The sequence below is a fragment of the Notolepis coatsorum genome, assembly GCF_963971535.1.
Source record: "Notolepis coatsorum genome assembly, chromosome: 3".
Classification (NCBI taxonomy): domain Eukaryota; kingdom Metazoa; phylum Chordata; class Actinopteri; order Aulopiformes; family Paralepididae; genus Notolepis; species Notolepis coatsorum.
The window spans coordinates 55,369,237-55,386,587 of record NC_140167.1 but is presented as its reverse complement, the minus strand read 5'-3'; the positions used below and the strand labels follow the sequence as shown (position 1 = coordinate 55,386,587).

At 44.0% G+C, this 17,351-nt stretch overlaps 1 protein-coding gene across 1 annotated transcript in view; it reads right to left on the bottom strand.

Annotated features, from left to right (window-relative positions):
* The window catches only part of aqr (aquarius intron-binding spliceosomal factor), a 181,889-nt gene that overhangs the window by 114,040 nt on the left and 50,498 nt on the right, over positions 1-17,351 (bottom strand). The window contains exons 16-19 of the mRNA XM_084309865.1: positions 16,987-17,107; positions 15,489-15,630; positions 13,873-14,051; positions 7,861-8,028 (exon numbers count right to left, since the gene is read on the bottom strand). Of these exons, the coding sequence (XP_084165991.1) occupies positions 7,861-8,028; positions 13,873-14,051; positions 15,489-15,630; positions 16,987-17,107 (610 nt within the window). The remainder of the gene's footprint in view (positions 1-7,860; positions 8,029-13,872; positions 14,052-15,488; positions 15,631-16,986; positions 17,108-17,351) is intronic.

The window sequence follows — 17,351 nt, the reverse complement described above, 5'->3', positions numbered from 1 at the left end:
CTCTTTTCAATTATACCCTCTGGAACACTCTCCCTGCCTCAATCCACAACACTGAGCCCATCTCTGTTTGTAAATCAAGATTGAAGACACTGGCACTCCACTCCACTGCAGATAATCCAAGTACGCTACTTTTCATTGAAAGGAATGACTTGCCTCCTGCGCTCATTAAAACGTGACCGAATGGCATGCAGGTGACGCTAAAGGTGGTTGTCAAGGTGTTGCCAAGGCAGGTGGTGCTTGGGATCAGTCAATTGAAGTAAACCCAGAGGCTGTCATCTTTACGTATCTGGCAAGTTAATGCCAGTTTTAAAGTGTTCTATAAATAGAAGTACCTTAAAAAGAAAGATAAGATAAGATATTCCTTTATTGATCCCCTTGGGGAAATTCAGGCATCATAGCAGCATGGGGGAAGGGGGGGGGGGGGGGTACAGGTAGTAAAAACAACACAAGCAGTGTAAACAAATGTCAATATAATTTACTATCTAACTAACTGAAGAATATATTCACAGTATTCACAGTGTCATATAAGGTGCAGTATGCATAAGGTAGTGTTATAATTTACTATCTACTGAAATATACATTATTCACAGTATCACAGTATCCACTGAAATATACATTATTCACAGTATCACAGTATCCACATAAGGTGCAGTATGCCTAAGGTAGTGTTATTGTCCTCCTTGGGTTCCTATTAGTCCTAGGTCAATGTCTGGCAGCAGTCGCTGCCCCCTGTTGTGGAGCCTGGAGGCCGCTAGTCGCTGCCCACTGTTGTGGAGCCTGATGGCCGCTGGTATGAAGGACTGTCCGAGGCGGTTAGTTGAGTGTCCGGGGGGGTATGAGTCTGTGGCTGAACGAGCTTCTCATCTTGACTAGCTCGTCGTAGAGGGGGTGGTAGGGGTTCTCCATGATGGCAGCCAGCTTCCTTCTCATCCCCCTCTCTGCCATCACCTCTAGTCTAGGTAGCTCGACTCCCACCACGGAGCTAGCCTTCCTCACCAGCTTGTTGAGCTTGTTGGTGTCCCTTGAGTTGATGTAGCCCCCCCAGCATGCCACAGCATAGAAGAGGACGCTGGCCACTACAGACTGGTAAAATGACTGCAGCAGTCTATTGCACACGTTGAAGGACCCGAGTCTCCTCAGGAAGAACAGCCTGCTCTGTCCCTTCCTGTAGAGGGCCTCTGTGTTATCCGACCAGTCCAGTTTATTGTTCAGGTGTACCCCAAGGAACTTATATGAGTCCACCACCTCCACCTCCACCCCTCGGATGGTGATGGGAATCGGGGGGGGGGGCTCTTCTTGCCCCTCCGGAAGTCCACCACCAGCTCCTTGGTCTTACTGGTGTTGAGTTGGAGGTGGTTGCTGTCGCTCCACCCCACAAAGCTCTCCACCAGGGCTCTGTACTCCTCCTCATCATCGTCGGTGATGTAGCTTACGATGGAGGAGTCGTCTGAGAACTTCTGCAGGTGGCACCCGCTTGAGTTGCGGCAGAAGTCTGAGGTATAGAGGGTGAAGAGGAAGGGTGACAGCACAGTTCCTTGGGGGGCGCCGGTGTTGCTCACCAGTACATCAGACGGACTGTCCTTTAGTCTGACGTACTGCGGTCTCTCAGTGAGGTAGTCCTTGATCCAGGCCACCAAGCAGTGCTCCAGCTGCATCGCAGAGAGCTTCTCCGCTAGCAGATGTTAGCTAAGTGTAAGTAACTAACAGCCAAATGTACTGTAGGGCACATCATGGAGGTTTAACCTGGTGAGTCAGGGGAGGTTAACCTGTGTAGGCCATCTCTAGCTAATGAGGTAGCATGGACTGTTGCCAACAGCTGGAGAACTAACAGCTGGAGAACTCAAGAACTGTTTGACTCTTACCTACTAAACCCTGCATGGACTCTGGTGCAGTGTGTCATTATGATCAATAGATCAGCCCTCAGATCCCTGCCTGGGGCCTCCTCAGCAGTACCAGGTCTTACATTCTGATACCTCTCCAGCAGGACCAGGTCTTATGTTCTGATACCTCTCCAGCAGGACCAGGTCTTATGTTCTGATACCCCTCTGGTCAGGGACTGCCATTACACTGGGATTCCTGATACTCTGGTCCCGCAGCGAGGGCAGCTTTCACAGGACCTCTAAATGGGATTCCTGCATTGTGGCGCAGGGTAGTGAAACCCAATCCCATCGACCTCTGGTGGGGTTGTGTGTGTGAGTGCATCTGTCTGTGTGTGTGTGTGTATGTGTATGTGTATGTGTATGTGTGTGTGTGTGTGTGTGTGTGTGTGTGTGTGTGTGTGTGTGTGTGTGTGTGGGTGTGTGTGTGTATGGGAGTGTGGTCTGTGTGTATCTCCAAATCCCCTTTGCTAAAATGAGTATGGTGATCGCTGAGGAGTGGAAGTCAGACAGTAACCACCATGAGATAAGAGTGGTGGACAGCTGGGTCGACACAAGTAGGCCTATTGGATACAATAAGCCTTCAGTTATTAAGAGCTGGGGTTCATTCAGTAAAACATTCAACAAATGATGCATTCATTCATTTTGGAAAATGAATGTCCTAAAATTCCCAGAATGCTCAATGACACCTTTTGCCCCTAATTGAGTCAAAAAGCCAACTGTCTTTATACAGCTTTAAATGCCACACATGAGGTTTGGTGAGAATCGAGTAAAAAATTATTAAATTGCGGCAATATTGTTTTACACATCACTTTCATGTTGATAACAATGGTACGATATCACAAAGGAACGGCACATTTCAAATGTCAATTGGACGAGCCGTCGGAGAGTACGGTAATTTTCGCACTATAAGCCGCACCTGAATATAAGCCACAGCAGCTAAATTGAATGATGTGTACATATATAAGCCGCACTGGACTATAAGCCGCAGGTGTTTTAATGTTTAATTACCATATGTAATTAGCATTGGGACACAATACTGCCGGACAAATAACAAGAATTAACTAATTTACAAGTTGTATTAAGTTTAGCAAATAAGGGAACAGATAAATAACATTTCAATGCAGTCAAAAAAGCAATATTTAGATTTTTACATTTTCGGGTTTGGTCACGTCGAGTCACATATAAGCCGCACCGGTATATAAGCCGCAGGGTCGAAAAATGGCGGGAAAAAGCGCGGCTTATAGTCAGAAAATTACGGTAATTAGAGTTTTTAGTAGGGCTGTCAGTTTATCGCGTTAATTAGATTAATTAATTACACAGCAAATTATCGCGTTATGAAAATTAACTCAAAATTAATAAAAAACAATATATATATATATATATATATATATTAAAAAACATAAGAACGTAGAATACACATTTACAGACTTTTTTTTAATATGGTCCATTTGCATGTTCTTGGTATCTGATTCTAGGGACATCTATGGATCTCAGGGAATGTATTCCCAGTGTCAGAAATACTGTGTCTGTTACTAGTAAATTGTAATGAACCAAATGAGAATATCAATAAATTTTTTTTTTTATCTTTGACTGTGAATGACATGACATGCAAAAATTTACCAGACCTGAAAAATCTAAGCAAATGAATAAATGGAAGATGATTAAACAGAAGGTTTTGTAGATACAATACTTAATTCTGCCATCCGGACACATGCCATTTGAAATATGATTATAGAATATCAGGCCTAAAATGGTTATGCGATTAAAAAATTACAAATCCTGTAATTAACTCATTGGCCGCCAGTCACGAGTATAGTCGGGTTAACTCGCGGACGCTTGAGCGCCAATCACGAGTATAGTCGGGTTTTAATCGTTATTTCTTTTATTAGTGATATCCATTCATTTTCATCCATCCAACCTGATGTTATCGTTGGGAATGGGTCTGAGCTCGCAAAAGGGAAAATACCGCCGCCTATCGTCTCCCGGCTGGTATTGCACATCATTGGATTGGATTGGCTGGGACTGTAGTGTGCATCAAAAAAAAAGTCCGGTCCGGGTTTTGCTTATCGAGCATGCAGTATCGTTGTACCACGTTGACTGGGGGAACTGGGAGCAGCGTGGATTATGTGTTTTGGACTATAACGTAGGGCTGGACGGTATGGTCTAAAATTGATATCACGGTATAATTGGAAGCATAGACGGTAACGGTATATATCACGGTATATTCATTTATCTTAAAATGTCTATATAAATGCTTCTGAAGGGGTAAAACACTCATATGGCAGCTATTACTGTACTCTTGTATTACTAGGACATATTTCACCTAGTACAGAGGTATTTTAAGAACATTTATTGTGCAAAAATGCAATAGAAAAATGCAAAACCTTTTCTCAAGTTACTTCCATCTCTGAAAAACACTTTTTTCATGAAATACAATAAAATCAAGCATCACAAAGTGAAAATAAAAACTACAGCAGGACAGGTTTCTTTCCCTAAAACACAATAAAACTCCAACATAACTTAACTTCAGTGTACATGTTTGACAACGTAGAGAGAGAGAGCGAGAGAGCGGGATGTAATAGGTTTGAGTTTGAGGTTTGAGCGTCCTAAGTTGCCGTAGTTGATGATGTCACACCAGGATGTCATTGTCAACACAGAGTTGGAAATGGGAGCAGCCTGATAGATAAAGCGATATAAAGAAACAAATAGCCAATAAATGTGAAGTTATCTTTGAACCTCTGTTGTCAAGCCTCGTCAGTATACCCCCCCCCCCCTTTCCTCACTAATGGAACTGGTGCCGCGGAGTCACGTTAGAACGTAAGCTTAGCGGCTAACGTTAGCCCGTTGCTGCGCTAAAGCAAGTCTCCTTAGCCAAATTGAAATGCCAAAACTATAAGGCAAGGTCTGTGAGCAAGTGGATAAAAACTCAGTACAATTAAACACTATGCAACAACCACTGCAAACGTCGAGTGAATCGAAAAGTAACGTTAACGTCATTGCTACTGCTGTGACTAGCTGCTCTAGTCTACCGGTCACAAGGTATGAAGGTATAGTCAAAATCCATACCGCAGCACAAATTCATACAGTTTATACCGTATACCGTTTATACCGTCCAGCCCTATAACGTTGGATCAATGGACGCGATCGATATTTGGAATGGCGATCAGGAATTGGATTCATCTTTTTGCATAACATCTGATGTGAGGTAAGGACTCTATGTTACCAGTATTGGGTTAATCAGATGTTTTTTTCATAGCGATCACGACGTGTGTGTGCGTGCTGTTGGCACTGAGCAAGGCACGGATAAGCGATTTTTCAGCCCGCTTTTGTATCGTGCATAAGGACACATATACTATCGATAATCTAGCGTTTATTTGAAAACTATTCATAAATCAGCCAAAAAATTACGTGTTTTGTGTATTCCACTAAAGGGCTATTATCGCATATTTCTCTGGAATTACTAGAAATCTCCAAAACTATACTCGTATTCAAATGGTATAAAACGGAAATGTACAGATGAAAAAACAATCCGTTTCGTACACGTTGACTGCAAGCAAGTCATTGATAAGCGACAGGTGTATTAGACCCATAGCCATAATTTAAGATATATTTTAAGCACTCGCCAATTTCCCCGTCCTCCCATTGATTAAAGCGGTGGCGTGCTAGCCCTAATTTGGTCATATGGGCGTGGCGGTCAATGAGTTAATTAGATTTTAAAAAATTATCACCTAATAGCCCTGTGATTTATAGTGGATTTCTACTGTAAATGTTTGTATGTCATGTCAAAAATAAAAATACATTTGTTCACAAAAAAAAAATTATCGCCTGACAGCACTAGTTTTTAGTTTTGTAAGAATGGAGCCACTCAAAACACCACAGGCCTCCTTACTGTCGCAGGACAACCATATGGGCCAAGTGTGGTGCAAGTCAGACAAAGAGTTCACCAGCAACACATCACTTTATACTTGACAGCTATAGAGTTCTAGAATTCCAAGATAGAATTCTGAGAAGAAAAACTACTATTATTTATATTTTTTATAAATGGCAAGAGATTTGGATACAATTCAGCCACCATGTGTTAGTCAGCAGTGTCTCATAATGGTCCTCTCAGCTCATGTCTCTACACTCCTCCACCAAGCACCCCCTCCCTCTGCCGCCCAGAGCACAACTCGTCCCCACGGAGACTTAAACCAAGCTGGCAGCACCACAGATGTCCCTAGTAGGACATCTATCCAGGCCGCACGCCTCGCCCTGCTCTCTGCATATTTAATCCAGACGGTTTGGAGAGGAGAGGGGACAGAGTGCTTTGCTACACAGACCCAAGTTCAGGCAGGAGGGGGGGGGGGGGGGGGGTAGGGCTGCAGGTTAACCAGCCACCTGGAGGAAGCACTGTGGGCTAGTGAGAGATGAACCAGCCACCTGGAGGAAGCACTGTGGGCTAGTGAGAGATGAACCAGTCACCTGGAGGAAGCACTGTGGGCTAGTGAGAGATGAACCAGCCACCTGGAGGAAGCACTGTGGGCTAGTGAGAGATGAACCAGCCACCTGGAGGAAGCACTGTGGGCTAGTGAGAGATGAACCAGCCACCTGGAGGAAGCACTGTGGGCTAGTGAGAGATGAACCAGCCACCTGGAGGAAGCACTGTGGTTTCCGTCACAGTGGACTAAGTCTTCGTCTTAGCCAGAGTACATTTCTTTGTGATTTTATCAGACACATATGGGGTCTATTCATACAACCTCCAATAGAGAGGGTTCCTTTACATTTCTATCCCATTTAAATTTCACGACCTTTACATAATTGTTCCCTGACATTTTCCATGACCTGCATTTGTCAACGTCAACGTTCTATGTTCAAAACTTTCTATATGGGTTATTATTCCTTCAAAAAGGTAACCACATCTACCAGCATCCAAACTGGTACGTCTAGTAACACTTGATAGGTTTGATGGGAAAGACTTTTCAATTATATTTCCAGAACTTTATAGATACACAATATATAATTTCCCATAACTTTTCTTGGTCTGGGAAAAACGAGAAAAGAAGAGTAAAACAACAACAACACGTGCCTCCATGTTCACAGCACCATCTGCAGTACTGTGAGGTGGGCGTGGCCTAGAAGCACCATCTGCAGTACTGTGAGGTGGGCGTGGCCTAGAAGAAGCACCGTCTGTAATACTGTGAGGTGGGGGCGTGACCTAGAATAAGCACCATCTGCAATACTGCGAGGTGGGCGTGACCTAGAATAAGCACCATCTGCAATACTGTGATGTGGGCGTGACCTAGAATAAGCACCATCTGCAGTACTGCGAGGTGGGCGTGGCCTAGAAGAAGCACCATCTGCAATACTGTGAGGTGGGCGTGGCCTAGAATAAGCACCATCTGCAATACTGTGAGGTGGGCGTGGCCTAGAATAAGCACCATCTGCAATACTGCGAGGTGGGCGTGGCCTAGAAGAAGCACCATATGCAATACTGTGAGGTGGGCGTGGCCTAGAAGAAGCACCATCTGCAATACTGCGAGGTGGGCGTGGCCTAGAATAAGCACCATCTGCAGTACTGTGAGGTGAGCGTGGCCTAGAAGAAGCACCATCTGCAGTACTGTGAGGGGGCGTGGCCTAGAATAAGCACACCACTGTGTATTCTGCCTGAAGTAGCACATCTGGTGTAGTGTTGCAGTGGCACATCCGTCAGATCCAGCCTACGTAGTCCCGGTGTTTAAATCCAATACGTGAAGGGCACGGCGCTCTCAGGTGTCTCTGCTGACCTCAGGTTAATGGAATGTTAATGTGGACAGGTCAGGTCACACTGTCACCGTCACCATGACAACCCTGATCTGACCCCCTCCAAAAAAAGGACCCGTGGGTGGGGTAAGGTCTAATGGGGGTGGGGGATGTCATGTGTCATCAGTGTGTTTGTGCGTGTAGATATGTGTGTGTGTGTGTAAGAGGTGTGTCTCTGTGCATGTGCACGTCTCGAACGTACCCTCTTCGATGACGCGTCCCTTGTCGTCCAGCATGCCCTGCACCTCGCAGCCCCTCACGTACACCAGGCCCGTCTGCTCCACGAAGGCCTGGCGCCGGTCGAAGCGCGTGCCGTAGGGCAGGTTGGGGCGGACTGTGACCAGAAAGCAAACGTCGTGCTTCCGCAGCCCTGGAGAGGGGGAGAGAGAGAGAGAGACAGAGAGGGAGAGAGGGAGGGAGGGAGAGAGGGAGACAAACGGCCCTGTCAGCATTCAGGTGATCTTTAATTAAAACATGAGGCTGTAATTATAAAATAGGGGGTGGGGGATCATATCATACTCGTCACCTCCACTCCAACCACCAAAGAAAATAGGGAAGAGAAAGTGAAATGGAAAAGAAAATGAGACAGAGAGAGAAAGAGAGAGGGATGGAGGGAGAGGCGGGAATCAAGACATGTGAAATGGGATTGTGAGGCCTGCAGTGAGGATATCCTAACTCTGAGATGACATTGAACCACTGAACCAGGCTGCTTGAAAGTCTTTGGAGGATCATGGGTAAGAGGCCAGCAGAGATTCCTGTAGTAAATCTATACATTGATCTGGGATACATGAATCCTCTTGTGTCATTTCCCCGTCGGGCTGAAGACCTTCTACTTCTGCAGCACGTCCCGACTTCACATCCCAACAGTTATTTGACCATCTAAAAGGTAGTAGTAATAGTAGTAGAGTATAATCAGTTTCTTTATGGGTTGGACTTGTATATGTAAAATGTGAGGAACGGTCTTAGTACATTGTCTCAAACTGCATGTCTGTTTTACTCCAATGCTTAAAAATGTTAAAAAAGCCATTTACAGACTATGAATTTAAGTAAAAGTCTCATTTAGGTTAGTTACACCCCTATCTGATAATTATAATCTTTGGATTTGATTGAAATGCAGCGGTGAGTATATTTTGGCCTTTTTATGATGGATATGTGAAAATGTTCTAACAGAGGGCAACTGAAAAGTGCCCCATGGGAAAAGTGAGAGGCGATTCAAAGTCTTCCGGGACCGGTGACAGAGTCGACTTCCCAACTCTATAATGCAATCCTGGATCTCATACCCCGCCCTCTTATATTGATCCTCCAATGGGATGGAGCTTTTAATACAAGGTATTACGCCTTGTATTAGACGATATAACATTATATTAACAATATATCAGTAGACGATATAACATTATGTTATTACATTATATTATTATATTAACGATATAACATTAGACGATATAACGTTTATTATGTTATTACATTATATTAACGATAACATTAGACGTAACGTTATCTAGTTTTCACTATCGGGAGTTGGGCTTTCAGAATGAACCACATATGCATCGGGCAAAATGGGGCAAAGTGCCGTGAAGTGCGCGCACGATGCTTAACCCCTTAACGCATTCACAGCCAACCACGACTATAGTCGGGTTATCTCACCAAACGTTGAGCGCCAAAACCCGAGTATAGGTAAGGACTATGACGTCAATTCCACCTTGATCCTACAATGATTTCAAATCGATCCAGCCGATCAACGTATGTAGTATTCAAAACGAATGCTGTTGCTGGCGATCAGAGCATCAAAAAACGACCCCCCCCCCCCTTTGATGCATTCATGATGAAACATAATACCTATTATATACCTTTGATTTGGAAACAGTAGCGTGTCCAGGCGAGAAACGCGAACGACTTTAGCAGAATTCACATAGCGCTCCATAACTCAGCTTCTAGGAATTAGCCAGGATCACTCTACAAACTATACAATATTCACCACGGGATAACATGCAAACGTATACATGAACACATTTATAATTTTTTACATGTTGGTATATAGATATAGCCCTGCAAACATCGTGAAGCACAGTGAAAATCCCTATCTTTTAAAGCGTGGCCCATTGACTACAAGGATGGATAAACCGGCTGGCGCTGAAAGTGGTAAGCCTGAGCGGTCCTGTAGGAGATTGATATCACGCCATAAATCGATCAATACAGAACGTATTAATTAATGTTGCGTTTCTTTTTCAAATGTAGTAGTAAAGACGGCATCAAAACAGCAGTCAAAAGTGTATATTTTCAGCACTACGTTTGTTTACCAATGATTTTAAGTGTTATTAGTGAAATATGAGTGTATAAATATTTCGGCGCATCCCGACAGAAACCTGATGAATTAGACGCGAGGAAATTATGCCACCATTTTGTTTGTAGTCCTATGAGGAGAGGAGACCCAGGGATTTCGATGGGCTTTCAAATTTCATAAAACTACACTTCCAAACTCACGCCAATCTGACTTCGCTTTTTTTACCGTTATTTTCGGGATCATATCTCACAGGTAGGACAAACCTGGACGTTATAAATAGAACGTAGTTTGTTTCTTTATATTTCTGTGAACATCTAGCAAAAAAACGCATTGCAATCTGATGAAAAATGGCGGAGATATTCACATTATAAAAAGGTAACTGTACTTACAGTAGATTTCATTCACGGTTTTTGCTGCCCTGTCAGGAGCGCCTGGTGGTACTAAATCCAGATTGAACTCTGCCATTGGAAAGGGGAGATTTGGCCCGATCCATAGATGTGTGACTTGGCCATAATAAGGTAATCTATAGGCCTGATATTCTATATTCTATATTCATATTTCAAATAGCATCTGTCCGGATGGCAAAATTCAGTACTGTATCTACAAAAAAACCTGTAAATCATCTGCCCTTTATTCATTTGCTTAGATTATTTGTACAATTGGTCTCACACTTGGTCTCACAATAACCCCAAGGAGATCGAGACGACACCCCGCCATAGTCCTAACAGACCTTGACTACGCGGACGACATCAGCCTGCTCTCTGACCAGGTGGAGCAGGCACAGGAACTCCTGTGCAGAGTGGAGACGGAGTGCGCCAAGGTTGGCCTTAGGCTAAATGCCAAGAAAACCGAGGTCATAATGTATAACATCCTCCCAGATCATCCACCTCTAAGGACAACAGGAGGCTCTGCTCTAAAGGAAGTCAGTGATTTCAAGTACCTGGGCTCGTGGGTCAACTCGTCCGAGCAAGACCTTAAAGTGAGGAAGGCACTTGCGTGGAGGGCTCTGAACGGCATGACCAATGTGTGGAAATCCAACCTCCCCCGTCAAATCAAGCTCAACTTCTTTCATGCAACAGTTGAGTCTGTCCTTTTATATGGCAGTGAATGCTGGACCTTGAAGCCCACCCTGCAGAAGTCCTTGGATGGGTGCTACACCAGAATGATGCGTGTGGTGCTCAACATTAACAGGGATGAGCATGCCACTAATGCAAACTTGTATGGGGGGGTGCTAAAGGTGAGCGATAAAGTGGCAGTCAGGAGAATGAGGCTGGCAGGTCACTGCCAGAGACACCATGAGATGCCAACCAGCAAACTTGTGCTGTGGGAACCAACACACGGGCATCGATCACGAGGACGTCCCACATTAACCTACGTGGACGTACTCAGGAGAGATGCGGGAACAGAAAGCACCGGCGAGCTAGCCAGATGCATGGAGGATCGGGATGACTGGAAGCACCGATGGAGGGCCCGTCCGAGGACAACCTAGATACCGTAATTCCTCTAATAGTAACCCCGGCTTGTATTTGTTTCAACTGTAGCGGGTACCAGGCTTGTATTAGGAGGAGGCCTGTATAAGAGGGAGGCCTATATTTCAAATTTTCAAACGGATCATAATGAATAAATCAACATTTTGTGTCAGTTTGAACCCAGTAAAATGTACTGGGTTCATTTATTGAAACCAAGTACTGTATGAAATAGTAAACAGTGCAATTACAGGTGGTCACTGGTCATTTCAACGTTTTCAAAGTGAAATCAAGTAACTAGCTCAGTATGCAGCTCAGTATATTAGTAACCCGGCTTGTATTAGGAGGCCGGCTTATAATTGCTTAGCTCAAGAGCGCACCCGGCCATTAATAGAGACCCGGCTTGTATTTGAGACCCGGTTACTATTAGAGGAATTACGGTAGATTTGTACACGTGATCTCAAGAAGGTGCTGAATGAGCTCAGTGGCCATTTCTCATGTATGGTCAATGTTAGCATGGTGTTATTCACCGTCAAATATGAAAGAATAAGAAATGTATATTCTCCTTTGGTTCATTACAATTTACTCAAGCCTAGTAACAGACACAATATTTCTGACACTGGGAATACATTCCCTGTGATTTATAGATGTCCCTAGATAAGAGCATGCAAATGGCCTTGTAGAAGTGGAGCAATCTTCCATTTACTTGGGTATGTATTTTTTGGCTGAAAATATGGCTAGGGCTTAAGAGGTTAAGTGGTTAAAGATATAGGTATTATTATAGTTATTGATATAGGTAACATGACTGCATGAACATGAATAACGTTGCTTGTGCTAAAGCGCTGCCATTTCGTCAGGTCTTGCTCGTAACAGAGATCCTTGATCTCAAGCATTTTACCTGGTTAAATTAAGGTTTAAAAAAGAAAAACAATAACAACAATAATAATAATTAAGTACGTTCTCTGTCTGGTCTGTCAACTTGAGACAGATTTCTAACAGCCAGTCCCTGCTGAAGTGTAGAGTCCCTGCTGAAGTGTCGAGTCCCTGCTGAAGTGTCGAGTCCCTGCTGAAGTGTCGAGTCCCTGCTGAAGTGTCGAGTCCCTGCTGAAGTGTCGAGTCCCTGCTGAAGTGTAGAGTCCCTGCTGAAGTGTAGAGTCCCTGCTGAAGTGTAGAGTCCCTGCTGAAGTGTAGAGTCCCTGCTGAAGTGTAGAGTCCCTGCTGAAGTGTTGAGTCCCTGCTGAAGTGTTGAGTCCCTGCTGAAGTGTTGAGTCCCTGCTGAAGTGTTGAGTCCCTGCTGAAGTGTAGAGTCCCTGCTGAAGTGTAGAGTCCCTGCTGAAGTGTAGAGTCCCTGCTGACGTGTTGAGTCCCTGCTGACGTGTTGAGTCCCTGCTGAAGTGTTGAGTCCCTGCTGAAGTGTTGAGTCCCTGCTGAAGTGTCGAGTCCCTGCTGAAGTGTAGAGCCGGGCGCTTCTACGTGATAAAGCAGTGGTGAGAAAAATGTTGGCTAAACCATAATAACTCACCGTTGTGAGTGACATCACTCAACTCTGTGACATACAAAGTAATTGGGTCTAACGTTATACCGTTGCTACATGGATTCATCTGTCTCTATGCTGGTAAATGAGCTGCAGGACATCCACAGAGCCTTCACTATCGAGTTGTATTCACGTGACCCTGGGGTCTGGGCTGATGCCAGATGCCCATACAGTGAATGGAGACGTCTGGTGGGGGTAGATTTTACTGAATGGAGAACTCCACTCAGGGGGAACGTGCAGGCAAATCAATGCGTGTGTTAATAGAGCTTACAGCACGCTGCACACAGTGATCACTCCTTTATGATAATAAAAACAAACAAAACAGTGAACGCTCGACCGATTGTTCTTGGTCGGAACAAGAGCACATCGACCAAAAGTCAGTCCTACTCTACTGCAATGTCGTATTGGGTCTTTTAAAGCCTGTGTTTTATGTTTTTATGTGAACACAACCTGGCTGTGATCCTCTATCTAGCTATAGCAGTCGGCCTGCGTAAGGTTGCTTCCTGTGCTTCTCCGTGAATCAATGTGGGCAAGGCTTGACATGCTACAGTTAATGTTATCTACTGTCTCTCTGTCTACCAGGCGGCAGAGAGGGGAAAGCTGATGAGGGAATAAAACATTGAGACTAAGTGATGGCGTCTCCTCAGTCTGTCTATGCCGAGAGACGCAAGGCCAGGATGGGGTTATGGGTCAAGGCCAGGCAGGATTGGAAAGAGTGGTCAGCGAAGATTTTATGGAGGATATAAACTGTTCACTTGGACGGCTGTTAGGAGAGAGAGAGAATGAACAAGACAGAGAGAGAGGGAGGGAGAGAGAGAATGAATGAGACAGAGGGAGAGGGAGAGAGAATGAATGATACAGAGAGGGAGAGACAGAGACAGAGACAGAGACAGAGAGAGAGAGAGAGAGAGAGAGAGAGAGAGATATCCATACCTTCCCACTCGTGTTTGATGTGGTCCCGTACGTTGAGGTTGACGGTGATGTCGGCGCGGACGCGGGCGGGCCAGTTGTCTCCGATTTTGGGCTTGGCCACCTCGACGATGGTGAAGGAGGTGATGGTCTGAGCCATCCTGGCCCAGCCCCCGAATACCACCCCTCCGTACTCTGACTGCCTGCAGGAGGGAGGAGGGAGAGGGAGGAGGGGAGAGATCATGGTTGGGTCAGAGAAAGACGGTAATATTCAACACAAACAGAAGTGACCCACAGATGCTTGGGGAGATGCGAGTCATTATGACCGGCATGAATGGTGGAGTACAATAAAATGTCTCAGAATCTCAGAATTCATAGATATTAATCTTTACTTATAATATACAGGATGTCTTGGATGGGGATGTGGTGGGGATTGATGTGTGGGGTTTTTGGGGGACTGGATGTTCCGGGGGGGGGGGGGGGGGGGTTCACATGCCTTCGAGCAACACTGTACTTATTGTACTTATTTTATGCCTATTCTTATGTCTGCACGTTCTATGTTGCAGTTGGACTACTTTTATTGTGTTTTTATACCTATTCTTATGTCTGCACTTCATGCATTGCTTTTATTCTGTATAACTGTATGTCATTTTATGCCTATGTGAAAGGTGCTATGTAGAAAGTTATTATTTATTATTATTATTATTATTATTATTATTATTATATTGTAAAAAGATTATGCATTGAAATGTCTAAGTCTCGACGACACTGAAAATGAGGGTGTCCTTTTCGAGAATAAATAAAGATTTGAATACTGTCTCTGTCATCATAACATAACAACATGCCTTTATCAAGATAACATTTGCCAAAATGTTGGGACTAGTAGTAAAGATTTGGGCCTCAACAGACAATTTCTACTGGACACATACATCCTGCCCACTGCATTGTTTCCAATACAAAATCAAATGGATGCCCTAGACTGACACACTAACATGTTACCATTACATATTACTAGGGCTGACCCCTATTAGGCGATTAGTCGACTAATCGGTCGAAAGGAGCCATAGTCGACTAGCCAACCTCTTAGTCGAATACAAAAAAGAAAAAAGAAAAATTACATTTTTTTTATCATTCTTTCCAAAAGAAAAGAGGCCTAGAAGCGTGGCTAACGCTAATGGCACGCATACCAGAGGCTAACTGCCTAAGAAAACAGGCACAGAGGCACTGAAAGAGGATTTCACCCATCTAATGAACACACTAGACTAGACAAATATCAAGATGTATCCATCAGTGGACCAATTGCATGCTTTTGCAGAGGACAAGAAGCCTTCAGTCGACTCCTTCAGACATTAAGCACCCCCCACAGCCCAAATGGAATGATAAAAAAATAATAATAATAATTAAATCAACTTTTCTTTTTTTTTTTACTTTTTTTTTTGTCTACCAATAGTCGACTAACGGCAAATTTGGGCCAATCATAGTCGACCATCCAAATCCTTAGTCGAGGACAGCCCTACATCAGTCCATTCTACAGGTTGACCCTCTGTCTCGTGCCTGACTTCAGTCTATCACCATCACTAACTTATGAACCAGTGGGAAAGCTAAGTGATAACTGGAGCAGCTGTGAGGTGTGTTCTGACCATGGCTTCATACGAGACACCACATCCTCTATGTCCTGTCTGATCTCGTAGGTGGACTCCAGACGGAACAGGTTGAAGTTTCTCAGCAGGTAGTCGTGGAGGGTGAGGAACTGGAGGTTCAGCTTGGGCAGGGCCAGACACCCTGGAAATAAACACACCGCACAGTTGAGGCGCAGACACTTGTGCTCACTAGCAATATTGTAAATATTAGTGATGCACGATATATCGGCCGATATGGCAGTTTTTTTACTCATCGGTATCGGTCCGATATCAAGATAGGGCCGATATGGGCCGATATAAATAAAAATTAAAAATTTATCTTTTCTTTTTTCTTTTTACATGTTTTGGCCTTAAATAGTTTCAAACTATCTGTCATTTCTGAAAATAAGTATAAAAAAAAAAAAAAAAAAAAAATGTGTTTTGGAAAATAGCTCTTTATTTGACTATCATAAAAAAGTGTTTTCTATACAGAGATAGACATCCGTAAATATCGGTATCGGCCAGAACAGCAATATTAATATCGGTTATCGGTATCGGCCACCATTTTCACATCGGTGCATCACTACTAGTAAATATGATTATAAGTAACTTTGTTTGTGATCACCGAAGGCACAAAAAGAGAGATAACGTGATGTATGCCTCCGCCAACCAGTAGCCAATGGGGGAGTAGGAGGCGGGGCAAACATAAACATGTTCTCGATAAAAAATGGGGCGGGGATTAAGTGTAGGGGGTGGGGCAAACATAAACCCATGTAATGTAAGTGGATGTTCCTGCTGAGTCAGAACGCCTCATCACGGCTGTGCCACGCGGACGCGTGAAAACAACAACTACTAGTGCTGTATAGTCAAGCATTTACAATGTGTCACGTCTCATGAAGTCGTTTCTCTTGTCGGTGGAAGTTGTTTTTCATACTGTACAAGAATTAATGGCGTCTTCAGTAGGCAGGAAACAACCCGCTATCTGCACTATGATGACTATGTGCAGATACCGCCAGGAATAATGTGAAGGAGAGGCTTAACAATAAACTTAAAATAAGCTATTAAGATAATCCGACTATTATCTTGAAAGGATGAGAAAACGGTGGAGCTGAAGACCGGTATTATCCTTGAAGGTCACAAGATACAGCGTTTCTACCACTCGCATTTCATGTACGTACATCGCTACTACTACTACTACCCCTGTGTTAAGAGTATTACAATGGAACATGAGTAATGAGCTTATGGGGTGTTTCTCTGAATGGTGGTGGGTGGTGTTTTAGTGGGTGAAGGTGCCCCTGCCAGACAAAAGAGGATTCTCCATGAGGAGGATGCCAGCTCACTGCCAGATAAGTGTCCTTAAGGCGAAGGATAAAACAGCATGGTGTGTGTGTGTGAGAATGATAGCGTACTACTGATTAGATATTGAAACCAGTCCTAGTGTGCAGTCTTGCACACACACAAGCACACACACATTTGTGTATACACTCATTCCAGCATGCATGCACACACACACACACACCTTCGCCTGAATAGTACTCTGTCGGGACAATGTTCTCATCCCAGATTATCTTCTCCGTTGGATAAAGGGGCATCTGGTTAAGTTGCTCAATCTGGGAGATTCTCCGCTCATGACGGGACACCTGTGTGTGAGAGAGAGAGAGAGAGAGAGAGAGAGAGAGAGAGAGAGAGATGAGAAATGAGACACACAAACAGGAATTGGGTTAATGAACAAATCCCCCCCTTCCCCTCACTAGAACATAGGAATAAAAAATAAAAATAAACAAAGAAAGAAAGAAAAATTCCACATGGGACCATTCTTTTGTTTGGTTTGATTTCACATTATATTTCTCATCTCAAAGAGAAAATGTTCTTTTGTAAAAAGGA